General features: G+C 46.5%; 1 protein-coding gene across 1 annotated transcript in view; it reads left to right on the top strand.

Moving 5' to 3' along the window:
• The window catches only part of CRTAM (cytotoxic and regulatory T cell molecule), a 227,533-nt gene that overhangs the window by 195,513 nt on the left and 4,458 nt on the right, over positions 1 to 27,562 (top strand). Inside the window, exon 10 of the mRNA XM_078681832.1 lies at positions 24,521 to 24,607. Coding sequence (XP_078537958.1) covers positions 24,521 to 24,607 — 87 coding nt within the window. The remainder of the gene's footprint in view (positions 1 to 24,520; positions 24,608 to 27,562) is intronic.

The raw sequence follows: 27,562 nt of genomic DNA, 5'->3' as shown, positions 1-27,562 counted from the left end.
TCCCTGTACTATAACGACACCTCCTTTTTCTAAAGTGTTGGATCTTGTACCATTTCCTAAAAATCCCACTCTTCGCATGTTGATTTCTTTGAGGTGTTCCACCAAAATTCAGAGATAGATCTTCAATAGTGTCAGTTATAGTTGCCAGATGGAATGGTGTGAGGCTTTCTGAGCAGCAGGCAAAATTGAAATTTGCCAGCTGAAGCGCTCCCACTACAAAGATAGGAATTGTTCCAGATTTTTGCCTTAGATATTGTCAGAAAGTGTTACTCCAAGACTGTAGCCTTGCCTCATTGAAGCCCAGATCATAGTTACTGTTAGACCTGACATCATTGGCGTGAGTCTCCCTTCCATTTTTGACGGATTGCCTCCTCTGTTTTGACCTATTTTTGCTGGTTGTATGTGTTGGGCCCTGTGCCACTGCTAATCAGTGCCACAGTGCAAGTGCTCCCTATGTTAAATTGATATACTGATAGGATTCCATGATTGGCTTATTTGATCTACTGTTAGCCCCTAGTACAGTGCACCATGTGTGCCCAGGGCTTGTAGAGCAAATGCTGCTGGTGGGCTTGCAGCACTGGTTGTGCCACCCACAGAAGCAGCTTGTAAAGTGTGTCTCAGGCCTGCCATTGCAAGGCCTGTGTGTAGTCTGTGACTACCATGTCGACTTGGTCAAGTGCACCCACTTGCCAGTCCCTAAACCTTCCCTTTGCTTCCTATTAGACACCCCTATGGTAGGCCCACGGGCAGGGTGCATTGTAAGTATAAGATAGGACATGCTCTGATGTGTGTAGCATGTTCTAGTAGTGAATTACAGCCATTTTCGTTTTTCACGGTTGAAGGCTACCTGTTCTCATAGACTATAATGGGCAGTGAAGATTGTTACATCCCTACAATCCTAACTGACTCCGGGAACATGGTAGAAATTCGAGTTTAGTATGCCTGAACTCAAAATAATAAAATACATCTTTTAGTAAAGTTTATTTTAATATTCTGTGTTTGCAAATACCACTTTTAGAAAGTAGGTATTTGCTTGCCTAACCATTTGAGCCCGCCTCTGCTGACTTGTGTATTCCTTGTCTGGGTTTGTGTGTGACAGGGCTGGGGAAATTCCAGGAGACAGTCTGGGACAGCCTAGTGGTGAATAGGGAGATTTACCTCCAGATGGGAGGGGGGGAGTGCACCTGGGACCTGCATAGGGCTGGGCCTACCCTCCACAATGCTGGCTCCACCCCCTGTGGCTTGTCTGATGCTCTGCCCTGCACAGTGAAAGGAGAAGGGGAATCCTGTCAACAGAGTGCTCCAGAGCTGCATCTTCCCTCCCCTGTGCTGGCTCCACCTCCTGTGGGGCGTCTGATGTTCCTGCCCTGCACAGTGAAAGGAAGAGAAGAGTCATGTAAACACAGTGCTCAGGAACTGATTTTAACTAGGCAGAGTACTCTCTGCCTTCAGAGAACAAAGGATTTTGGGGTATGAATAGTGGGGCCCAGTCCCACAGACTTTAGATCACTTCTGGAACAAGAAACCTTTCTGCCAAGGAGAAGAAACAAGGAAGCTGCAGGAGTTTGGACTGCCCCTCTGCCAGTGTGCTGTTTGCTGGGTTGGCCTGCAGTGGTTACTTCATTGCCAAGGGAAAGGAGAAGGAACTTTGTAAGGACTTTCATCTACAGAATATTCTCCAAGGGCTTGAACTGTGCTTGCCTCCTGCTGAAGTCTCAGGGCCAAAAGACTTCACCCCCAGCTCCCTCCTGAATTTCCTTGCTGGGAATTCTGACTCCAGTCACTTGCGTGCCGCTGGGTGCTGGAAGCGCGACACATCGAGAAGAAGCGTGTCGCCGCCGCAGCTGAAATCATCGCAACGCCAGAGAAGCGAGAGTTTGTCGCATCTCCCTGGAAGCGTGTGTTCATCAAAGCTGTCTGCTGTCGCATCGCCTGAGAAGCGCGATGCATCAAGAAAGCTGTCATCGCATCACCGGAGAAGCGCATCGCAGGGCCTGTCGTGGCTCCAAAGTACAGAGTCGTCGCAAGGCTGCCAGGGCGCCATCGCATCGTCATCGCATTGCCGCATCAAGGGCGCCATCTTCTCGTTTTGCATCGCATCAAGGCGTCATCTTGCGCACCGCAACAGGTCTAGAATCTACGCATCACCTCCGCACCGGTAAGGCTCACGACGAGTCCCCTACTCTGCGCAAGCATTGAGGAAGGACCCAACCGTTCCCCCAGGTCACGGAACCGACGCATCTCCCCTTCTGCGAGCCTTTCGTTTACTTTGAGTGCCGCATCCCAGAACTTTGTTGAGAACTTGGTCGCATTTACCAACAACTTGAACTAAGAGACTTTCATCATCCTTTAAGTAACCTTTAGTATAGTATTGTGGATTTTTGTCATTTGTGGTCTTGTGTTTAAGTCTATATAAAGAATACCTATTTTTATAAAACCTGTGTTGTGTCCATCTGTAGTGCTGTCACTGTATTACTGTGTATATTCACAAATGCTTAACACACTGCCTCTGAGATAAGCCTGTCTGCTCGTGCCAAGCTACCAAGGGGGTAAGCAGGGGTTATTAAGGAGAGTAATCCCCTTGTCCTGACTTAGAAGTAAGGGTCCCTATTTGGACAAAGGTGATAACCATTGCCAACTAGAGACCCCCAGATCTAACAGTTACTATGCAGCCAAACACAGAAGGAAGTTAGCTTGTCTGATATTATGTTGAGCATGGAAATGTCCTATGCATGTTGTACAGTTGTGTTCCTCTGTCCTGAGTGTGCCAATGTGAGAATCTGGTATCCTGGGTTCAGATTTTGGTCCAAGCCTCACTCTAATTTAGTTTGTGCGTGGAGGCCGTGGCCCATCCTTCCACATGACACAGGTCCTCTACCTGTCCTGTGACCTGGAGGAGCACACCAAGCGAACCCTCATTTGTCTAACAGTGGACTAACATCCCTGTCATGGATTTAGCATGTAGAGTAGTAGTTGCAGCATATTAGGTTTTGTGAATCCATAGCCGTGATCACACCTTTCAACCTATGCCACTAGAGTAGAAGCCTACTGTCACATTTGTGTAAATTTCCACTACTATGTGCTAACCCAAAATCTAGCACCAACATTCCCAGTGTATGTTATGCATGTGTGTGTAAGTGGCCTGTGTTGTAAATGCATGGTGTGCATTACTGATCCAGATCCAAGGAGTCAAGTGAATTGCACAGGATGGTGGTGTGGTTCCTTTCCCAGACAGTTGAAATGTATTGCTGACCTTCCTGTTTGAAGGGAGGCGACCCAGCCCCTCAAGTGAGGAAAGAAATGACAGGGCTTCTTACTAATTCAAATGGGTGTTTTTGCTGGAAGGAGCAGCTGACTAGTCTTCCCGAGTTTTGCACCAACCCTCACAACCTCCCTGACAAGCCTGTGACTGCTTACCATCGCTACCACTGAGAGTCAAGTACTGAAGGGGTTTTTATTGGCCCCTTTGCAGAGCCAAAGCAGGAAGTGCACCCTGACATCAAATGCAAATGACTCCACCCCACAACTGAGGCCCTGTTGCCCCGGTTGTGCTGTGCCACCCCTTCCCCTAACTGGGTCTGACATATGTGCACTTCTTTTTTGAGCAAGGAAAATCCTCCCAGGTAATGATTTTTTTTAATTGTGTGCCAGTCAGATTGATCATCTGGGTAATCTATCAGATGTGCATGTGTCTTGGATATAGCTGCAATGGTGACCACGGAACCGCATTTACAGGTACCCCCTCCATACAGTAATCATGGTAACTGCTTGATAACGCTTTATCACGTAGGCATCAAGGATTTACCATAACAGACCCTGCGGTTACCAAATGAGTGGACTATATTTGGGGATGTCCTCCAATTCTCCATTGTATTGGGATAATGCGCAATGAAACACTGGATCTTGACAGCTCACATCATCCCCTTAGCGCCTTTTTATGGAAACTGAAATGACTCCCTGTAGTAATAAAGTCACCAATTTTGAAGTACGTAGCAGAAGATGACTTTATTTGTAGCAGGGACTGCGCAGCAGCTAACGAAGGAGAGGACTCAAATAAACTGATAACACAGCATTTAAACGGTAAGTTCCAAGTACTGTTGTTGAATGCTGAATGGAACGCATGCTAAGAGAGGAGTGACACGCAAGGTGTGCGCGTCACCATGTTAGGAACCGACCTTCTGGTTTCTGATGGAGCTCAGCTTGACTCGCTGAAAGACAGAAGCGGTCACATAGAAACAGCCAATTTAAAATGGCTGCGCCGCCTATTACATTCCAAGCCTAAAATGCATAGTCTCATCGAATGTTACCTCGTCCTTCGCCTGACCTTTGGCCTGATGAGTGCCTAATGCCAAAATGGCGCATTGCGGTACGCAGCGTAGCTTCGTAAATGTCTCTCCCGAGTCCCTAGCTTCTGATTAGTCGTTCCACAGGACTGCTGCGTGTGAGAGGGGGGCAAGCACGAAAAACAGTACCTTTTGATGTCTGCACCGGGCAAGCCCACAAATCTGCGCCGTGTCTCACGAGAAAGAACGTAGAGAACCACAGATCAGTTTTGCAGTCTGCGGAGGTCCGGAAATAGTTAGGAGGTAACTCAACACGCCGATCCTGGAGGCCTTCGTGGGTTCTGCAGTCCGCTGTCGCCATCACGGTTGTAGTAATGAAGTCACCAAAGTCGAAATAATTAGTAGATTACTTTATTTGTTGCAGGGACTGTGCGGCAGCCAACACAGGATAGGACTCCAATCAACTGATAACATAGCATTCAAACAGTAAGTTTCAAGTTCTGTTGTGGAATGCACTTGCGCAAGGGAACCATGAGGAGTGAGCATTCCACAACAGAGAAGCGTAATACGTAAAACCACTACACATCCTTAGATTTGTGGGAACGCTTAGCTGGCGGTTCAATTGGGACTATAGTTTGAAAGGAAAAAAAGTCAAAATATCCTAAATGGCTTTGTTCTTCAACACAAGCAGATTAAAAAATATATAAAACATTAAAATACACACTTCCAAGATCTGCGAGCAAGAGCGACCAGACTACTGAGGTGGCACCACTGTGAGCCCAATTGAAATGGCGGCACTGGAGCTGGAATGCAGAAATGGCACTGAAAGCCAGGCTGTAAGCTTGCACTGACAGCTAAATGGTCGAGATGACAACTATAGCCATCCATATGGCTGCGGAAAAGGGACCACTGGGTAGAGCAAAGGGAGGGCTCTGTATTTATTTATCGAATAAAGTAGCAATAGTCAAAATGGAGTCAAGATGGGGAACAGATAGTACCAACTGATCGAATTATACATAAGCCTGACCCTTTGTATTATTTTGATACATTTTTACAATAATATTCTTCCTGTGGAGTTTGGAGAGGTAGTAAAAAATATTGCAAGTGAGCTAAATGTGGCAAGCAATGATAGCCCAATAGATACCATGATTCTCCTGGTGGGGGATTTTAATTGCCTCATAAGCCCCCATGAGCATACCAGAATCAGTGGTTCCAGTGACGAAGAGTGTACTTGTAACACTCACTTCTGCCACCCAATGTCAAGAGAATTGCTTAATAATCTGATGGACAGTAATGAACTGGGCTTTGTTAACGACCTATTGGCTAACCCGATCCCCATGCCCCCTACATTTAACGGGAGAGGTTTATCATCGACTATAGATGTTATACTTGCATCTCGTAACTATGCTTCAAGGATACACTCCTTCAAAGTAGGGGATAGCCCGATGAGTGATAATTTTCCCCTTTGCCTAACGATTAGTTTTCCATCACATAGGTCTCAAAGGGCAGTCAATCCCACAGAAGACCCTGGAACGGTAAAACTGGATAAACTGAATGGTTGCAAATTACGGTGGTCTAGGGTCGACCCTGAAGCAGTTATGAAACAACTAGCAATTAAGTATAAAACCTCTTTCAACACCTGTTTGAGTGAGTCATCGCCACCAAATACTATATTAGCTTTGTTCCTGACATTATCAGCTGGGGTAAGGGAGTTATTACTCGTCCAACCTTGGAATAAAGTTAAGAGCCATGCGTGGTTCGACAAAACAATGCGCGCAAGCATATACCAACCTAAAAAATGAGCTACATAGGTTGCCTAGAATCAACGACAATGTTAAGAAGGCAAGATTAGATTACAGGCTGGCCCTCAATGAAAGAAAATGCACTTTGAGGAGAGAAGCCTGGGAAACCCTCCAAAGTGTGGCACTACAGAAAGATAGTGCCGCCTTTTGGCGTGCAGTGAAAACTCCATTCTTACAACCAACGGGGGGTCCCTCAATAGAAATTGCCATAGCTGATGAATCCTGGGTTAGACACTACTCAAAGATTTATGACGGGCCGGAGCTTACTAATGTAACTTACCCTGCGATCCCAAGAGAGAAGGTGGATAAAGCAGACCTGAAATTCACTCTAGAGGAGGTGGAGAGAGCAATGTCAGCAAGCAAGGGAGGCAAAGCTCCTGGCCCCGATGGAGTACCTGTGGACTTGTTCAAGTCAAACATTGCTCTTTGGGGGCCTATAGTATCCCAGCTTTTTAATGCTGGCTGTGAGGACGCGATGCCAAAGACCTGGGGGGAATCGATTATAGTTCCAATAGTTAAAAAAGGGGACCGTAATGACCCCAAATATTACCGGCCTATTTCGTTGCTGGACTCCTCGGTAAAAGTTGCGGGCTGAGTAAAACTGGAGCGCCTCCAAATATGGGTAGAAGATAGTCAGGTCCTATCAGATATACAGATCCGAGAGGGCCCCGGAACAATTGAGCAGAGTGTAAACCTTGCATTACTTGTGGGGAAATATGTCAGAATAAAGAAGGGCACCTTGTGTTTGGCATTCGTGGATCTCACGGCGGCCTTCGACTCCGTGAGACACGACAGACTGTGGGAGATCCTTGATGTTGCAGGGGTGGAGCCCCATATTATCCTCTTTTTACGATATTTGTATAGTGGTGCCTCAGCTAATGTGCGCTTTGGTATAGGGGTGATCGCACTGCCTCTTTTCCAATTAGAAGGGTGTCAGGCAAGGTTGTGTACCGGCCCCCTTTATTTTTAACCTGTATATTATTGGATTGGAAAAGCACTGCTCAGGAATAATCAGGATTTCCCATTAGTAGGTGGCCGAACCATACCTGCTCTCCTTTATGCAGATGAGGCAGTACTAATATCTAGAACTCAAATTGGTCTGCAGAGGGCATTGGACAGTTTTATAGACTTTATGAAGGATCTAAGGGCCAGATGTAGGTCGCCCAACACCGGTCGGTAACGGACGAAATTACCAAATTTCGGCCGTTACCGACCGGTATTGGGCTTTCCAGATGTAGGTGGCATTTTTTGTAGGATTCGGTATTTTACCGAATCAGTAATTTAAGGATTCGGTAAAATACAGAATTCTTAACATACCGATTCGGTGAATTACCGAATCCAGGATGTAGGGAGCACTTAAGTTAGTACATTCCTCAGTTAAGGATTCGTTATTTACCACCAACTAGAAGTTGGTGTTAAATTGTTATTTACCACCAACTAGAAGTTGGTGGTAAATAATGAAAACCTTTAAAAAAGCATTTTTTTTGCTTTTCCAACAGTGCCATGTTGCAGACATACAATTGTGTATGGGTGCACATGTTGCAGACATACATGCCCTTAGGGCATGTATGTCTGCAACATGTGCACCCATACACAATTGAGGGGTGCAACAGGGTGTCAAAGTGACACCCTGCCACCCTTCAATGTTTCCCCCTTTCACCGAATCGGTATTTACCGATTCGGTAATTGACATTCATTCCGATGGGCCTCCCATAGGAATGAATGGCAATTACCGAATCGGTAAATACCGATTCGGTAATTACCAAAACTTACCGATTCGGTAATTTTTACAGAAAAATTACCTACATCCCATTTACCTGTTCTTAAATACCGAATCGGTATGATTCGGTATTTAAGAGTAGGTAAACTGGGATCACCTACATCTGGCCCTAGGTCTCTCAATTAATAAGTCGAAGACATACATTATGAACTGCGGTGGGAGAAGAATAAGGCAAAGGGGCATGTATGTGGAAGGGCAGAAGTTAGCTACAAATAATAGTTTCTCTTAACTTGGTATCCTATTTACTCAAAGTGATTCATGGGCTCAAGCACTATTAACAAAAAAGTTGGTGTTTGCAAAGACAACAGCTGCCCTCACCTCCTTCTCTAAGAAGCTAGGCAGGAAACTCCCTGCAGAGCTAATTCAGATATATAAAGCCAAATGTATTTCATCAGCAATGTATGGGGTGGGAGTTTGGGGTTTTGTTAATGTCCACCCGATTCAAGCAGTGGAAAATTAATTTTTAAGATATCTTCTATCAGTCCCAGCTAGTACTCCTTTCTTTGCTTGCCATGACGAGGTGGGTCTTTCGTTTATTTCGGATCTCATAAAACTTGAACCCATCTTGCTGTGGCATAGGATTTGGCTAAAGGAGGAAACCAAGTTAAATGGAGAGATACTACAAGACTGCCTTAAATTAGAGGTTTTTTTTAAAATTCCTTGGGTTAGGTATGTGCATAATATTACGACCGATCTAGGGCACGCAGAATATTTTACAGACCCTAAATCAATGCAAGAAATCCCCAGACAGAAATTGAGAAAGGAGGGTCTCCAGCACCTGGGCACATTAAGAATGTCAGATGAGATTTTAAAGCCTAGCGTAAAACAACATGAGTTAATTTTAACCTCTTTTGACATCGAACCATATTTAACATTTGTACCGGGTGGTTTTGATAGGCGGCTTTTAACTTGGTTCAAGATGAGTACTGTTCATAGATTAGTGACTTTTCCAAGAAAGAATGATTGGTCACGGACATTGCAACCCCGTCCGTGTGACAATCAGGCTGAGCAGTCCACCATACCCATAGTTTTATTTTGTAAATTTTATATAGAATTAAGGAAAGTGTGGATTCTTCCACTTTTAAAACAACTGAGGCTAAGGCAATGCCGCCCGGCCTTGGTCAAACTTCAGTACTTGGAGAACGACCATGTAGCTTGGCGCATGGCAATGTTCTTGAAGAAAGTACTGCATTTTAGAAAAAGTATAATATGTTATGATCTATAACTATGATGAATTATTATAGGACGGACAAATCGCATATTTTTAGATTGATTCTTATCACTGTTGTTTTTAACTTTATATTGAACTCTATATTTTTGTTATTTTTCTATGTATAACATTAGGAATTGTATGTATTTTAATGAATGTTTTAAGCTTTTATGATTGTTAAAAAAAAATGCAGTAGAATAAAGCTTTCCTTGATTGATTGACAACTATAGCCAGACAGCAAAGAAGAGAAACTGGTAGATACACTTCCGAGGAGGTATTCAGAGGAAGACAGGCAAAGTGGCACTAACCTCCAGAGCGGAAGAGAGAATCAGACTGCCGAATTGTTTCCTCGAGCTTGACTGCAAGGTGCCACCGAGAAACAAACTATCAAAGTCGCAATTGATCCCAGACTTCCAGGTGGTATTGGGAGCCAGGCTGCTGAGGTGACACTAAACCACACTGCGAGGTGATACTGTTATACTGCCACATGGCACTCAGAGCCAGACTGCCAAGGTGGCAGCTACAGGCTGACTGCCCAGTTGGCACGCAGAAACCGATTGAGCTAGACTGCCAGAGTGTCACTGCCCAGGCGCGTAACACCCATTGGGCTCACGGGGCTTCAGCCCCCCTCCGTCGTGTGTGTCAGCCCGGGCTGACACGTCTTCGCGGGCTGGCGAGCATCTAATTACAGCCGCACCCAAGTACTTAACAGGTCTTTAAAAGACCATTAATTGTAAATGAGGCTTTTGTTGTGTGTTCGTCCATTCTTACAGCCACTCTGTCTGTGGTTGGAAGAATTAGCCCCCCCGTAATATTTTTCAGCCCCCCCCGAAATTTGGTTCTAGTTGCCCGCCTGTCACTGCCAAACATCCAATGGGAGAGCCAGAGTCCAATGTTGGCATTGAGAGCCAGACTGCTGAGGTGGCACTGAGAGCAGACCTGCAAAGGTAGCATTGAGGGACACATATTGTGAATGAGGGGCTGAGAGCTAGACACCTGAAATGGTACTGAGCTGGCTGAATTTCGTAATAAGAAACAAGTACAGACGGGGGCCCGAGAGTTTGAAATGCCTGAATCCGGAAACTCCCAAAAAGTGAAATGTTCAACCTCTCCTTTGCTCTCTATTTATGAAGAATATTTGGGTAGAGTCCACCCAAACTGGATAGACTCGACTTTCTCCATAATATTTTACAAACCTTTTGCCTTAGGATACCGTTCAGTCAGTGCTTAATTTGTAACAGAATAAGTGCCGGGACCCAAAGTTTTGCTCAGAAACCCAGGGCAGGTGCTGTCGGAGGTGAGGGTGCTGAATACCAAGGCTTCATAGTCCTGAAACCACCTCTTTGCCTCTTTAATTCTGCACAAGACACTCCCTATTCCTTTATATCGCTCTTTCAAGTGTTTTTTTATCTTTGCTTCCTCCTTTGTCACGTCTTTTTCTTCCTCTTTCTTTCTACCTTTTGTATTTTCCTCTCTTTTTCTCTAGATCAAAGGCTCTTGAGGAAAAATAAGTGTCCCCCAAAAATGAGTGCAGGTGGGCTCCATCTGCAACCACCGACTCCAATTTGGCACTGGTCAGGCAAAGGAACAAAAGGTGATGCACACTGTAGTGTCCTGCGGGACACATTCTAGTGTTTGCTAACCTACTAGTTTACCAGCCACTCTCCGAGGGCTGGTGTTTTACTCCCTCCCCACACACATCCAACACAGGTGTCCCCAGTCAGGTGATCCTGTCAATAAAACGTCCCGAGCGCTCGTGGCAAATTCCGAATACAGCACATGTGTCTGTGTCACTCATTTAATTAGCATGTGGGCCTGGGGCCCACAACTTTACACATATTACCATGCAAAGCTCTTAAAAAACGAAACCAAAACTATGAAGTTTAATAAATTAAGAACAAGAATTCAGGTGAATCACAGTTAAAAGACAATCATCACGAATCGAAATAAACATATTTTCCTACAGTTCAAACAACGGTTTTTCTTCGAGTTCTGCTCTGTGTTTTTGTGTTTTGGCTCATGTTTTTTTTTTCCAAAGAGCGGCCTTGTATTGCCTCACGACTGTGAGATGCTCCAATTGAACTCCACAACACAGAACTCATTCTCTGATACCTTTATTAAGACCTTTGTGATGTTGATGGGCTGTTGGGCAGCATGCAGCCGCAGCAATAAATACTTGGCACAGTGGTAGCATGTAACGGACTGGATGTATGACGGTACGGCGCGGGCTATTACCACGCGTTCCGTTACAACGCGTGTTTTACAACGCAAGTCGTTACCACGACTTGCGCTGTAGGGTGCGGACTTAGGAATAGTTTAATTTACTATTCCAACACCAGTCCCCGTGGATAGTAGGGAAGGTGTTGGAATAGTAAATTAACTATTCCTTGTCCTTGAGCGCCCTCCAGCGCAAGTCGTGGTTACGACTTGTGTTGTAAGAGACGCGTCGTAATGGTAGCGCGGGGTAACATCCGCGTCGTAAAGGATGTTCCCCAACGGACTACCCGACCCGGAACCAGGCAGGCTAATTTATTAACCACGGGACATCCTATCCCGAACATACCATTTGGGCAATCCCTGGGGTTACACTCCCAAACACACCTCACTCATGGAGCGTCCCCATCTGAGCCCACAGCATTACATCCCTGCCCAATCCACAACAAAACAAGCGTTGTCATCAAATAGCACCAGATCTAAACACTGCCCATGGTCTAGCTGATGAGCACTCCTCTATGGGACTGCTCAGGCTTTACAGTCTTTTAGGGTACTGGATGGTCTGTGGTTGTTCCTCAAACTATAAGGCCCCCTTTGTCCCCTGGGCCTCTCTAGGCTGCACTCTCCCATGACTATTACTTGGTTGCTGACAAGTACCGGATTGTTTGGCCCCTGTACATCGGGCTCCCCTAGTGATGAAAGGTATGGACAGATATTGGGCCCTGCCGGGGACCATGCCATTTCTGCATCACTGGGTTCTTCTTCTTCCTCCACATCGTCCAGATGCTCGGCCAACCTTCTCGTATGAGGATCGGTCATTTGAAAAATTACAGATTTCTAGGGATTTCCTCGGCCCCTTGACTAACAGTGATCATGGTGACTTTTCTCTGCGCTACATCCCACTGTTCTGGATCGAAAGGCTACCGAAACTTGGCCACCCGTCTTTGATTAACACCTTGTCATCCATTTGAATGGGCAAGTCCTTTGCTCCCCTTTTCTGACCATCTCGCACATTCAAGTCCTTCCTTCTACTAAAAGTTCACTGATCATCAGTTTCCTCAGGCTCCCAGAGAGGATAATGTTATTTTCTTTTTCCAGAGTTTTATATAGCACAAACTTGACCCAAAGGAATCAGAGCACTTTACATAAGCACCAGTTACATTACACAAGGACACATTCATATTTGCTAGGCACGGGGAGATTAAGTGACTTACCCAGAATCAAAGGTTTTTGAGCGTCATTGCCGAGACTCGAACCCCCGGTCCCCCAGATTTTAGATCCCCACCCTAGCCTGGTAGACCACATCCTCACCCCGAATTGTGTCACGTACAGCTCTATTCATGCAGACACGGCTCGGGGCCACACCAGTGGTAGTGTGTGAAGTCAGACGATAATCTCGGAGTAACACGTACATGGCCCACTATTGGTGTTCGCCCCAGGTGTGCAATTCAGACCTCTTTGTTCATTAAAATGTCAAATGTCATGGTACTTATAGAGCGCACTGTCACCAGACGGTCACCTTGCGGTGTCGCCTATGCGGTTTCCCGGCGCTGATACTCATACCGCTGTGGAACCCCTCCTGGCTTTCCCTGTGAAGTGTCCACTCCTGGGCACCCCCAGGGTGAAGCCAGGCATCCTTAGCGCTGTTGGGGCCAGTGTGGAGGCTAAGCAAGCTATTGCCCAGAGTTGCAGCGTGGGGCCCGTGATTAGAATAGGCACCGAGGCGAGAATTAACAGGTCCGAGGAAATTGAGCACGAGACCCCGCCGAGGCGGGAATCGAACCCTGGTCCCTGGCCAGAACTCTGCATCAGGGTCTGCCGCTCTAACCATTGAGCCATACTCCTCCACATCCAACGAGGTGTCACTTCTTGTGTCTTATTCCCTATGACTGCAGATATTCTGTAAGGTCTTGACTTTGGAATGGTGCCCATTGTCTGTCCTTAGCACCTGAATGATGCCATGAGTGAACATTACCTTCTTGATTTTTTGTATGACTTCACTGGCTGCAGTGGTCGTCACCAATTCTACCCCTGGGTACTTTGAGTCAGCCATGACCATCATGTGGTGGCCATCAGGCAGGCTTCCAAAGTCGAGGCTGACACACACCCAGGGGTGCTGAGGCCCTTCTCCAGTGATCACTTGTGCAGGAGAGTCAGCCCTACCAGTGGCTTGGCAAGGTACACAGCTTCTTATCATTTCCTTAACTGGCTCATCCAAGAATGGGAACCACACTTTTTGCAGCGTGAATCTTTCTGGAATCACTATGCTGTGCATTATTCCGCGGTCTAGTGGTTGGGTCCGGAATCATAGTCTTTTCTTTCTTTTTTTTTTTTTTTTTGTAGCCCAGGTGGGCGTCGACGTCCCACCTTTTGGTGTACTTCCTGTGACGTCGGCACGCTTCTCGCAGAAGCTCCCACCTTTGGGCGCCATCTTCGGATTCTTTTTTCCGCCATTGGGTCTGGATCATCGCCGAGAGGCTCCAGAGTTTTGGAGGAAAGAAGACGCAGAAAAGTCGAATTTTGCACGGAAAAGATTGGAGAAGACGACGAGGAACAACACCATCAAGCCGGGACGACGACGAAGAAGGAGAACTTCGAGAACTTCAACGTCCAACGGAGAATGCGCATGCAAGAAATGGACAAGACACCTTTTAAATTCTGCCGTAACTGCCACCACAAAAATGCGCAAAAGGACCAGCACCCGGTTTGTAACCTCTGCCTACCGGTTGACCACGAGAGCAAGGACTGCAACGCCTGCTCCGCCTTCACACCGAAGACTCTCCGGGTTAGAGAGAGACAGAGAAGAGCCAACTACAACATGCAAGGCAAAGGACAACCGCCGTCGCTTTGGGACTTGGGACTCTCGATCGACGAGGAGGACAACGTCGCTGGAGAAGACGAAGACTACACGGTCGTAGAGACCGATAAGAAGACTTCTCAAGAGGTAGGAGAGTCGACGACCCCTAAACCCCAAACAGATCCTCGAAGGTCTGAGTCAGACTCTCGAAAAACAGAGTCTAAGTCCTCGAAGGGAGCACTGGCGCCGAAAATCTCAACCGCCGCAGCTGCATCCAAGAACAAACAGCCCAGCCAATCCTTCGAAAAGGACTCCCAGGCGGCAAAGACCGGCGGAAAGCCAAGGTCGTCGAAGCAAGTCCCCGAAAAGGAACGATCGACTTCGAAGGAGAAGGACCCGAAGGTCGCTTTGGCATCGACAAAGGACCCGAAGGTCATTTCAACGTTGACGAATACGTCGAAGAGATCGGCCGAACCGTTTGACGCCGAACTGGAAAGAAAGAAGAGACGGCTCGAGGCCGAAATGTATAACATCCTGCAAAGAAAGAAGGAGTTCGACGAAAAGATGAAGAGGTTCGCGATTCCGTCGTAACCAAAGATGGTGATCATTGAAATAGAAGAGGAGGAGGACTTCGACGCCAAAGGGCCGTCGAAAAGTCCAGAGACCCAGGACCATCTAGAAGAAGAAGTCCTCTACTACGAGGAGGAGGGCGACGATGATCAGCGGACGACCCTCGACTCGGCATCCTCGTGGACACAGGATCTGGAGTAGCAAGACCTCGACACCGAAAGCCCAGAAGAGCCCGTGGACACATACCCTTTGAGGCCTTCACCGCCAGATGACATTGGGGTCTATAAAATGGTCATCAAGAACGCGGCAACGGCCTTTGGAGTTAAGCTAAATGAGGAAAAGCCAAAGGCGGACTTCCTCTTGGAGACCCTGCTACCCACCCAAACGAGGAGCCAGTACCTCCCCATGCTTGAGAGTGTCATGGCCCAAGGGAAAGAGGTGTTCAAGGAACCGGCAACATGCAGGTCCATCACGCCTAGGACGGAGAAGAAATATAAACACTCCTCTAAGGATCCTCCCTACTTCCAGGGATCAGTCACAGCGGACTCCATTATTGCGGCGACCGCCAGGAAAAGGGCAAATGTGCCAACAACATCAGGCCCACCACCAGACAAAGAAAGCAGGAGGATGGACCTAACTGGGAGAAAGATAGAAAGAAATGCAGTGATGCACTGGTGCATGCAAACTCAAACGCCCTGCTGAACAGGTACCAGTACCAAATTCTGGACGAGATTGGACAGCTGATCAAGCACCTCCCAGATGAGTACCAACAAAGAGCCTCACACCTTGTGGAGGAGGGGAAGAATGTGGCAAATTCATGCCTCAAATCAGCCTTGAATGGGGCTGATACGTCCAATAGACTGAAGATGTTGGGAATCATGGAGAGAAGGCAGGCCTGGCTCAGGATCTCCGGCTTGAAGCCAGAGGTACAAAAGGGCGTGGTGATGGACGGAGCATCTGAACCAATCAAACACTCACACCCAGTCAACAGATCTGGGTTTAATCCATCACCGCTCTTTAGCCCACTCTGCCACCCCAGTTCAGACAAAAAAAAAAGGTACAGCACAACATTCTAAGCACCCCGTTCAATGGGGAGACACTGTTTGGGGCGCCGGTTAATGAAAAGCTCACCCAGCTCAAGAAAGAAAACGAAACTGCAAGGTCCATGGGGGCCTTACAATTCAGGGGGATGAGAAGGGGTACCCCGACACGGAGACCGAACGGAAGAGGGGGAAACCAGCCAGGAACGTCACACCAGACATTCCAGCAGTCCCAACAGGGCGACAGCCAAACACAGCAGGGACAGCAAAGACAAACCTGGCAGTACCAGCTAAGGGGCCAGTCCTTTCGCGGGAGGGCGAATGGACGTGGACAAACTAGAAGAGGGGTTCAACAACCCACCTCAAAGTGACTCCGTCACGCAATATGTGCCCACCCACGCAACACCTCCAAGGGTGGAGCACAACAAGACCAACAGAGGGTTACACGGACCAAACATCAACAAACATGTAACACCAGTAGGAGGCAGGCTAAGTCATTTCTTCCGGGAGTGGAAGAAGATAACCACAGACAAATGGATACTCAACATCATACAGTTTGGGTACTGCATAGAGCTGGAAAAGACACCGCCAAACAAGAAACCAAAAAGGAAGGCGCAGTGAGGAAAGGAGCTAGAGCTACTTCAAAAGGAAGCGAAGGAACTCCTCCAAAAGGAGGCCATTGAACCAGTACCATACGGAGAAAGGAACTAGGGAGTGTACTCAACCTACTTCCTGGTCCAAAGGTGGACGAAACACAGAGACCCATCCTGGACCTAAGGTTCCTAAACAAGTACATAAAACCACAAAAGTTCAAGATGACGTCCCTACAAGAGGTCATTCCTCAGATAACGGACGGAGACATCATGGCCACCATAGACCTCAAAGATGCCTACCTGCACATCCCAATGAACAGGCAGCACAAACATCTACTAAGATTTACCATCAACAAAGAACACTACCAGTTCACAGCCCTAGTCTTCGGACTAAAATCCACACCAAGGGTCTTCACCAAGTGCCTCGCAGCAGGGGCAGCGCACCTACGGAGGGAAGGGATCCATGTATACGCTTTCCTCGACGACTGGCTAATAAAGGGAATTTCACACAGGACGTGCAAAGAACACGCACAGCGCGTGACAAGTACACTGATAGACCTGGAATTCTCCATTCACTGGGGGAAATCCTCAATGGAACCAGAGCAAGTGAAGATCTTCCTGAGAGCACAGATCAACACCATTCAGAGAAAGGTGTTCCCCAGTGACAAGAGAACACTGGTACTGCTGAAGGAGACGCGCCTCTACCAGAAGGGGCGAGCTCTGACAGTGATTACGGAGAGCAAGATCATGGGCATGATGGCCTCCTGCATACATCTGGTCTCAAATGTACGGCTCCACGAGACCATTCCAGGAATGGCTGCAACAACAATGGTCACAAGTAACAGGAAGTTGGGAAGATCTAGTGGTTGTAACACACTCAGTGCAGGAGGAGATATTGTGGTGGAACAAGGAGAACATAACAGAAGGGAAGCCTTTAACACCACCAACCCCAACGGTGACTATTACCACAGACACATCCCAAATGGGATGGGGAGCACACATGAACAAGCTCAGGGTGAGGGGTCTGTGGACTCCAGCGGATGCGGTCAAACACATCAACTACTTGGAACTAAAGACCGTATTCCTCGCCCTGAAGGCCTTCCAGAAAAAACTGTACAACCAGAGAGTGTTGATCCAAACAGACAACACAACAACGGTGTTCTACATCAACAAGCAGGGAGGAACACAATCAGCCCCGCTATAAAACCTAGCACAGGAGATATGGAGATGGGCCATCCCACTCAAAATAGACCTGCTAGCCATACACCTACCAGGGAAGGACAATGTGGAAGCGGACTGGCTCAGCAGACAGACATCTGCATCCCAAGAGTGGGAGCTCAATACACAGGAAATGCAAAGGCTATTCAGAAGGTTGGGAACACCAACAATAGACCTATTTGCAACACACCAGAATGCAAAATGCCGAAACTTCACATCCAGTCAACCAGGGGTAAGATCCCTGGGGAATGCCCTATGGATAAGCTGGTCAAAAACATTTGCTTACGCTTTTCCCCCGATACCACTGATACCCAGGGTACTCAACAAGTGCAGAACTAGCAACATGACACTGATACTGGTGGCACCACAGTGGGCAAGGCAGACCTGGTACTCACAAATAATGGAAATGGCACAGGGGCCACCCCACAAATTTGGAAAAAGAAAAGACCTACTCTCCATGCAGAACGGAGAAGTGCTGCCCCCAGAGCCAGAGAGCCTCAGCCTAGCTGCATGGCTCCTAAGGACACCTAAGGCTACCAGAGAGCACCCTGTGGGTGCTACGGGAATGAAGGAGACCTACAACACGAAAGTGCTATGCGGCAGAATGGAACAGGTACACAAAATGTTGCAGTAGGGAAAAACTGCACAAAAGGATGACAAAGGAATCAACGGTGCTAAGATATCTCACACACCTGATGAAAGCAAAACTGAGTTCATCCTTGCAGAGGGTACACCTAGCAGCGATAGTGGCCTACACAAGAGGAGAGACAGGAAGGAGTTTCTTTACATCAGAAGTAGTAAAGAGATTCCTGGAAGGGGAAAAACGATAGCACCACCTAAAAGGATGCCGCCGCCGGCATGGAACCTTAATCTAGTCCTAACAGAACTTATGTAGGCACCTTTTGAACCCATCCATATGGCCACACTACAAATGCTAACAATGAAGACAGCATTTCTGGTGGCAATCACCTCGCTGCGCAGAGTCAGCGAGCTGCAAGCCCTAACACTACAAGAACCCTACATCCAAATACACAATGACAGGGTGGTAATGAGAACGGACCCACACTTCATGCCACAGGTGGTGTCCAGGTTCTATTTGAACCAGACAGTACAAATACCAAGCTTCTTTCAGAAACCATCCACAAGCGCAGAGAGGGCACTGCACACTCTGGATGCTAGAAGAACAGTAATGCATTACATGGAAAGAACTAAGGAGCACAGGAAAACAAAGCAGTTATTTGTGTCCTTCGCAAGCAGTTTCCTGGGTAGACCAGTAACAAAGGGAACCATTTCACGATGGATCGCACAAACTATACAATTCTGCCACAAACAGGCAGGCCAATAAGTAGCAGAGGGGGCACAAGCCCACTCTACCAGGAAGAAGGGAGCAACAATAGCCTTCCTGGCTAACACACCCATTCAAGCCATATGCCAACATGGGCTTCAGTGCACACGTTCACTAACCACTACTGTGTGGATATACAAATGAACAAGGAAGCACAAGTAGAACAGAAGGTGCTTCAACATATATTCAACAACCAATGCTCATCTTCTACCCAGCCGCCACAATCATAACAAACCGCTACAAAGTCTATGCACAGCATAGTGAATCCAGAAAGATTCACGCTGCAAAACAAATAGTTTCTTACCTGTCGGTGTAGTTTTGCAGCTTGAAGATCTTTCTGGATTCACTAGTGAACCCACCCACCTCCGCCATAAAGATGAGGCAGGAGAAGGAGGTGGAAATAAAGAGGACAATATACAGACACCTTAAAAGACAAAGCGGAAAAATCATTTACTTGGAGGGAAAACTAGAAAACATTGCCAAAGGATTCACAAACAGAACACAAAAACAAGAAAAAAGAATCCGAAGATGGCGCCCAAAGGTGGGATCTTCCGCGGGAAGCGTCCCGAAGTCACAGGAAGTACACCAAAAGGTGGGACGTCTATGCTCACCTGGGCTGAAAAAAAAAAAAAGAAAAGACTACGATTCCGGACCCAACCACTAGACCGCGGAATAATGCACAGCATAGTGAATCCAGAAAGATCTTCAAGCTGCAAAACTACACCGACAGGAAAGAAACTATCAGTTTTCCCGGAGGTGCCCTTTGCGGACCCAACCACTAGACCGCGGAATAATGCACAGCATAGTGAATCCAGAAAGATCTTCAAGCTGCAAAACTACACCGACAGGAAAGAAACTATCAGTTTTCCCGGAGGTGCCCTTTGGTCTTCACCATACCATGGTGGCCCATGTGTGCTATGGCTATGGCCCATGGGCCAAACTCTGTGGAATGATTATCCTGTGGCCGCACAACCGGCACCCATTCTCATCCTTCGCTAGCTCATGTTGGATATCGCATAGGGCTTCCAGGATCTTCTGGGCCTCTGGCGTTCTCTGTTTCCAATGAGACTTGAGTTGGACTCACTCTCCTGTGGTCAGCGCATCCCTGGCTAGTTACAGGCATTTGTTGCTGGAGGTGGCTATTGTGTTCTCTTCAAGACTAATTGGCCTTGGACAGGATCTTTCCACTACATACTTAACATATTGCTCTGTTTCCTGAGCCTCACACTCTTCCTGTGGTTTTGTGGCATGGGGTGTCGTGGAAGGTAATCAGCAAGATTGCAGGAGACCGGCTTGTATTCAAGGGTAAAGGAATACTCCTGGTCCATATGGATAACAAAATGGTTTCTGTACATATACACATGGAAGTGGTGGCCTCCCCTGTGGATTGCAATGGCCTCAAGCTCGATTTGCGAGTTCTGCTCCATTGGTGTCAGGGGTCTGCTGGAATTTGCTACCGTGGCTCACTCCCCACAGTTCTGTTCATGGACTAGAAAAGCCCCATCTGGCGTGTGTCAACCAACAGCTGGATGGCTTGTTGGGGGTTAAATTGGGGAAGGGTGGTGTCTGCAGAGAGTGCATCTTTGGTTTTCCGAAATGTTTCTCATATCGGGGTTCTCAGGTCGTCTTTGACATCGTGAGTTCTCTCGGTGGATCAGTGAGCGCTATGAGATCCTTGATGAACCGCCGGCAGTAGTTCACAATGCCAAGAAACCTTCTGACCTCGGATACACAAGCTGAGACAGGCGCTGACTTGACATCTCGCACCTTCTCAGGATCACGGGCGATTCCTTCAGCTGAGAAGACATACCAAAGAAGTTGATTGTATTACTGAAAAATTCAGTTTTCTCTCTGTGTAAAGTTAGGCCGCTGTCTTGTAGCCTCTGTAGTACATTCCTCAGTCTTACATTGTGCTCCTGCCTGGAAGTGGCATGCGGCACGTGACACGGGGAAAGGCACTGCTTTCATCTGCACACTTTAACTGGCTACTGGGGCGTTGCTGCCCCCTGATTTATGGCCTGAAGGAAAGCTGACATTGTGATTACTGGTCACCCTTCATGCCCTGGGATTGAGCTGTTGTAGGACCGTAACCGCTGGGGACTACGAGTCTCACAACCCCTGCAGGACCACCATCGTATTGGTCCAACAGCTGACAATTGTTACATCAGCGCTGTTTAAGCACGTCAGTTCCCCGTTGCACTGAGGAAGGTGCTGCTTTTATCTGCACACTTTAACTTGCTCCTGGGGCTTGCTGCCCCCTGATTCATGACCTGAAGGGAAGGTAACATTGTGGTTGCTGGTCACCTTTCATGCCCTGAGGATGAGCAGTCGCAGGACCGCAACCACTGGGGACTAAAAGTCCCACAAACCCCTGCAGGACCACCATCATATCGAATCAACGGCTGACGCTTGCTGTACCAGTGCTATTTAAGTGTGTCAGTACCCCACTGTGTGGGCCATTCCCAGGCCAATCCACGCCCTTTGGTGCTTGGGGGAGGCTGTTGCCCCCCCACCCTTGCTCGCTCAGCTGAACCTCCTGTCTGCACTAAATGTATATACAAGCTGAATGTTTATGCGCCAGTGATTACACTGCAATAGGATGTATATAGAGTGTCGCACATAACATTTTGATTATTCTTTGTCATCTTTTAGGACAAGTTCTGGTGTCATTTATTCAGTAGCTCTTTTTTGATTGTTCCCGAAGCATTATGTAATCCACTATATTTGTTGTGGATTTGGCTAGGGCAAAACGGGGAAATGCAAGGCACCTGACCAGGATTAGGGCATAGCAAAACTTCCAAATAACTCAGCCAAGAAATCGACTTGATAGAAGAGGTGTAAAATTTAATTGCCTCCGATTGTTCCCTTCCAGCTCTAGTAAATCTAAGGCGCCATTACTCAACAATATAAATCCAAGCCGGCTTTCTCTATGGGTGCGATTCCAAAGAAGAGTTGCAGTAGGAAACTGTGGGATAAGATAGGGATGGTACCAAGGAAAGAGGAAAAGCCCAAAACAATTGCAAAATACCTAGGAAATCCAATCCTAACTCTCCCCCACTCAAAGATGAAGAAGCTACGAATGGCACCCAGAGTAGTTTGCTTGCTTCTGCCTCAATGCCCTGCATTAATCGGGTTCCCCCCCTTGCCGAACTGCCCCAAGCTGTCAAACACACAGAGTTGCACACAGAGTCTGTTCATTCATGTAATTCTGCAGATGGCTCGATAGCTCGACTATGCCAATATGTTAGGGAACTTAGGGGGAGGTAGGGGATTTAAAATGACTAGCTCTTCGTCTTTCCACCACTTTAAACCATGTCTTGATGAATGTCCATTCCACAGCAAATAAACATTCTATTTCCAGCAATCAAGAGAAGGAATAGACCTCCATAGAGAGTTACCTAAATATAGAAAGCAAGGTCTTAGGCCATTTCCTGGCACCCTTAGTCGCAAGCCTGCACCAAGACAAGCAGAGGCAGGAAGGCGGATTGGAGCGTAACCAAACCTTTACAGACATAAGAATGCTTCATAAGCAACAGCTGTTTCTCCAGCCAAGGAGATCTATTAGTAGGGAAGGGTATACGGTGAGGATTCCACCCAAACCTATCTTGAAACCTCTTGGCCGGCCAGAGCCACAGCTCCTAGATCGTAGCTGTCCTGTTTTTTCTGACCAATGTCCTGACACTTTTGCTGTCAGCCCCTAAAGAAGATGAGGATATGCTTATTAATAAGTGATTCGACAGGTGAGGGGATGTTGATCGCTGAAAAGAGACTATATAAGGGCATCCAACAGGCAGGCCCAGCATTAATATAGGTTAAATTGCATCAAACTAATAGTTGCCCACAAGGAACTAGTCTAGAATTTAGGGGCCTTTGATGTTCGAATTTCATATCTGGTCAACACAAACCTCCGCTTTAAATATAGTTGCATTCCTCATCCTGGTACAAATCTCACCTGGACCACAACTAACACGGGGTCCCCTACTGGGGATATTGATTGACAAAAATATATGCTTGGTGGTACTCAGCGCCCTCTCCGTTTATCAGTACTTCTATTACTGTCGTTCTATCTGAATTTGATAAATCTGTCTGTGGAGCTAACATGATTGACATCGACTGGCCAGGTGCATCGAACAATATAGCCCAACTACGGAGGACCCTCTATCATTATTGTTACCTTTCCTGGTTGTTCCCAAGCCATCCCTTATCTGTTGAAACATAGCTGGCCTTAGATCCAAATTTGTTTTAACAGACTGGAAAATCTTCATCAATAATTCTGATGTTCATTCCAGGAAACGTGGTCTACGGACCCGATATCTTAATTGGCCTGGTATCATGGCAATTTGTTTGGCATCCAACCACTCAATTTCCATTGATATCTACAATGTTTTTGCTAGAGGAATGAGAGGCAGTCTGAAATCTTCAACCGCAGAATTTAACCCAACATGGCCATTCCTTCTTAATAGCTGCAGGGGACTTCAATTCCACCTTCGAGTCATTAGACATGGAAGGTTGCAATTTAGCTTTGGAAGAGGAAGAGTTATGGGGGATCGCAAGACTAGAGAGCCCCACTATTAATAGATCGACAGACACTGCACTCCAGCTTATAGCATTTTCTCTTGAGTTTGGCCTGAGATCACCGAATGGGCCTGGAAATTCAGGGGCCTATTTGTAAACCTTCTTATTACAGCAATTGCGGCATGAATTTAAATTGATGCAACACACCCCGATCTCATGGTCCACACCATGATCAATTCCCAGTGGTTTCCATTCAGAACGTTTTCCATAACAAACAGAACTCACAAAAAACAGCAACAATGGCCGCACTTCAGAAGAAAAAAAACGTTTTTTTTGGGGATCGACAACGCTGTAGAGGACATGACATTACCCAGTCTGTGGTGCCATACACATCTCAACTAGATGACCTAGAACCTAGATTTCAGTTTGCTGTTGCTCTATGAAAATCTGTTTGTACCTGCCGTCAGCATTAATGGTCCATTTTATGTCTGACTGTATATTGCATAGCAGCGCGGCACCTTTATGTACAGTCTGACCAGTAGGTTTTTAACCACCGATATGTAGCTTTCTTTGCAATTCTTGTTATTTTAAACTTCTTTACAGCGGCTGGAGTTGCAATTTAACTACCCATGCATTTAGTGTTGGTTCCATACTGCAAAACACGTGGCTCACACAAGCAGTTTGCATGGACCACAGCAAATTCTCTGGGAGAGCACTGTTGGTCTTTAGGTTACTTATCACCAAACTCGTCCCCAGCTGTAGCGCCCTCCCTATCCTGAGCACCCACCAATGACTATGCCACACACAGAACTTAGTATTATACATGTTTATTTGTCTACGTGTAACCACAAGCTTAGCATTCTAAACCAGCCTTCATTGCATTCCGCTCTAAAACTTACGTCACTGTTTCTACGAAGTCCATCAGAAGCCAAAAGAGTTACATCATTTCTAACTCGCAAGACACCACAAGTTTGATTTACAGGGGCGAGTGCTACCTTGATTTGTTGATAGACGAAGAAGTGGGGGTGGGACATAATTTGGTGGATGATGGAAGAACATTCTTTTCTTATTTTAGAGTTAAAATGTTAATATTATATTATGTATGCTCATTATGAGTGCTTATTTTCATTAAAATATTTTGATTTTAATCCAGAAAGTGAAGCTTCAGATCAGACGGTGGAGAGTAATAAATCAAGATCTAATAATGAAGAACCTCCAGGGCAGGATCGCAATCTACCAGGTAGGTAGTCAGTGTACACACCGACTCAATTTTGTTATGTCATGCAGATTTCAAGAACACACTATCTCCTGGGAGGGCATCCTGCTGCTGAGCAGGTGAGAGTTTAGCCACACCTAGGGCCTCGTGTGACTACACAAAAAGGCAGGTCTTCAGCTTCTTGTAAAATTCAAGAAGTGAGGAGGAAGCGCTTATACGTAGTGGAAGGTCTTTCCACACTTTAGGAGTGATGTAGGAGAAGGCTCGACCGCCGGATCTGGTTTTCTGTATGTGTGGGAGTTGTACAACTAGGAGTCCAGATGACCGGAGGTGTCTGGAAGGTTTGTGAAAGCAGATGCAATTGTGGAGGTATGCTGCACCAGTATTATGTAGTGCCTTGAAAGTGTAGGTGAGGAGTTTGATTTGGGTTTGATTGTGAAAGGAGAGCCAGTGGAGGTCGTTCAGGCATGGTGTGATCTGTGTGTGTCGTGAGAAGTTGAGAGTGATTCTAGTGGCCAAGTTATGACTGGTCTGCTGCCTTCGGATGAGTTTTCTGGTGATCCCAGCTCCAAGGGTGTTCCTGTAGTCCAGCTTGCTTGTGACCAGGGAGTGCGTAATGTTTATTGGGTGCTAATTGGGAGCAATTTGAAAATCTTCCTCACACTCTGGTATGGAAGCATAAAGTGGTGATAGCAATGACTTGTGTGTTCATGTCGAGTTTGCTGTTGAGGACGATCCCGAAGTTGTTGGAGTAGGTGGTGTGGGTGGGTGTTGATCCTAGAACTGTTGGCCACCAATTGGAGTCCCATGGTGATGCATACTTCCCGAAGATCATGATTTTGGTCTTGTCAGTGTTCAGCTTAAGACATCTGGTCTTCATCCAGTAGGCAATTTCAGTCATGAAGAAATGTAACTTGACCCGGGAACTAGGCTTCTTGTACGTGATGGAGAGTATGAATTGCTTGTCATAGGCATAGTAGAAGACAATGATGTCATGAGAGCGGATGATGCTGGCTAGTGGGATCATGCATGTGTTGAAGTGGGTTGTCTCTTAATATAATTCTGAACTCATGGTAACTCTTATGGTGTAAGTGAGTATGCAACAGTACCAATATGACTCATGCAGACATCACTGAAGTTAGAGTACTACTCTGTATTCAGTTATTTTTTCAATTTGTTATTGCCTCAATCAGGGCAACTTGTACGTTAAGTAAAAATAAATGCCTACCTCTCGAGGCTGTAAAAGCTATTATTTGCACACCCTACAATTACAGCACTGATTCAAAGCTTACGGTGCAAAATGAGAGGAGAGGGCAATACTGAGGACCATTAATGCAATGCAGCGTGTACTGTAGGCAATATTGTTGATATCATCTGGCTGCCAGTCTAACACCCACAAAGGCAAATAAACACACTCACTGCCCCTCTCTTCTCCACACCTCTGCACAGTGGTTCATTTGCATCTGGAAGGGAAGCAAGTAGTACTGTGCTTGTACATAGGTGACATGTATGGAAAACTTAGCAACAAAGCAATGAACACTTGTCCAGCTTCATGAGTACTACAGATCAGTATGGCAGATGAGGCACAGGGAGGACAAAGAAGGGTACTGGCGGAGAGTGGTAAAGGAGAAATTGGTGCGGTCAGAAGGAGCATGGTTAAAGGGTCAGTTTTACTTTGATAAGCTATTTTTTGAAAAGGCAATGCCTCTTATATCCAGAAATGAAAGCGAGATGGTGCCTGCCAGATCAGAAATGGGAATGAGTTCCATAGTTTGCAAGCGTAACAGGAGAAGGTCTGGCATCTTGGCCTCTCCTTCTTGCGATTTCCTTATTTCATGTAGGTAAGTGATATTGCTGTGAGTTGTGGGTATTTTGCTTGAGGACTTGATTTTGTTCTCGAGGTATGGAGGAGTTTTGGGGTCGGCTGCTATGTAGTCAGTACAGCTCATTCATTGTCGGAAGACTCCTGTCAAACTTAAGAAGGCCAATCATAAAGCAAGCTGCTGCATGTAAAACACTCTTCAGTGGGCCAGTTGTATGTCAGGAACTCTGGGCAGCAGGGCATCACCTCCATCAAGAAAAGATAGAGATGGCTTGTCTGCAGGTTGCTTCAAGTAAGAGGCAGGGGTGTAACAAAGCCCCTGCAGCCCCTGCGGTGCCGGGAAAGGTGGGGGGGGCACAGGCTTACCCATACTGGAGGAGGACCCCTCAGGCCCTACTGATGTGAGTGTGAGGGGCCCCTTCAGCATATCTCGCAGGGGCCCCCCTCACGGTATGTTATGCCACTGGAAAAAAGACTTCCCCTTGTGCAGCAGGGTCAGCTTTTGACTAATGGTCATTGATTTGTGTGCAATTTGGGTCTTAAATTTGATGTTGGTGTGTATATGGAAGACATGGGACTTTGAGGACTTGGTACATCGCAACATTAAACTGTCAGATGCATCTTTGAGAGCTGTTCTTATACCACTTAGTGTTTGCTGCTGTGTACAATAGAGCACGAAATAAGCATTGACAAAGCCCATTGCTATTGTTAAGCTTGCTGAATTATTTCACCAACTCTGCTCGAATGGTGTCCAGTCAATTCTTCTTGTTCAGTGTTGATGCCTGAAGATATTTTAAAATACTGCTCATTGTCATTTATGTATTGTTCAAAACTAAAGTTCTTACCAGTTAGTAAAAGCTCACATTAAAATGTTAGCACTCAATAGATTGTGCTCATTTCAGATAAGTAAGAACGCAATAGGACAATTGCAGGATCATAGGGAAATCATAGCAAAGCCTTGCACTGAGGAAGTTTCAAACACTTTCATTGTTTAACATAATGCAGTGCGTAATAGGAGCCAAAGCATCTCTAGTGTTTCGGAATTGTATCAGCATATCCCGGATGATTTTAAAGTAAAGTAAAAGATGATGCTTTGCAATACTACAGCACCACTTTTGAGAATTATTTGAAAAACAACATACGCAGGTGAATTACTA

Source organism: Lissotriton helveticus, chromosome 3_1, assembly GCF_964261635.1.
Source record: "Lissotriton helveticus chromosome 3_1, aLisHel1.1, whole genome shotgun sequence".
NCBI lineage: Eukaryota > Metazoa > Chordata > Amphibia > Caudata > Salamandridae > Lissotriton > Lissotriton helveticus.
Note: the sequence above shows the minus strand (reverse complement) of the source record. Positions and strands in the feature narration are given on the sequence as shown.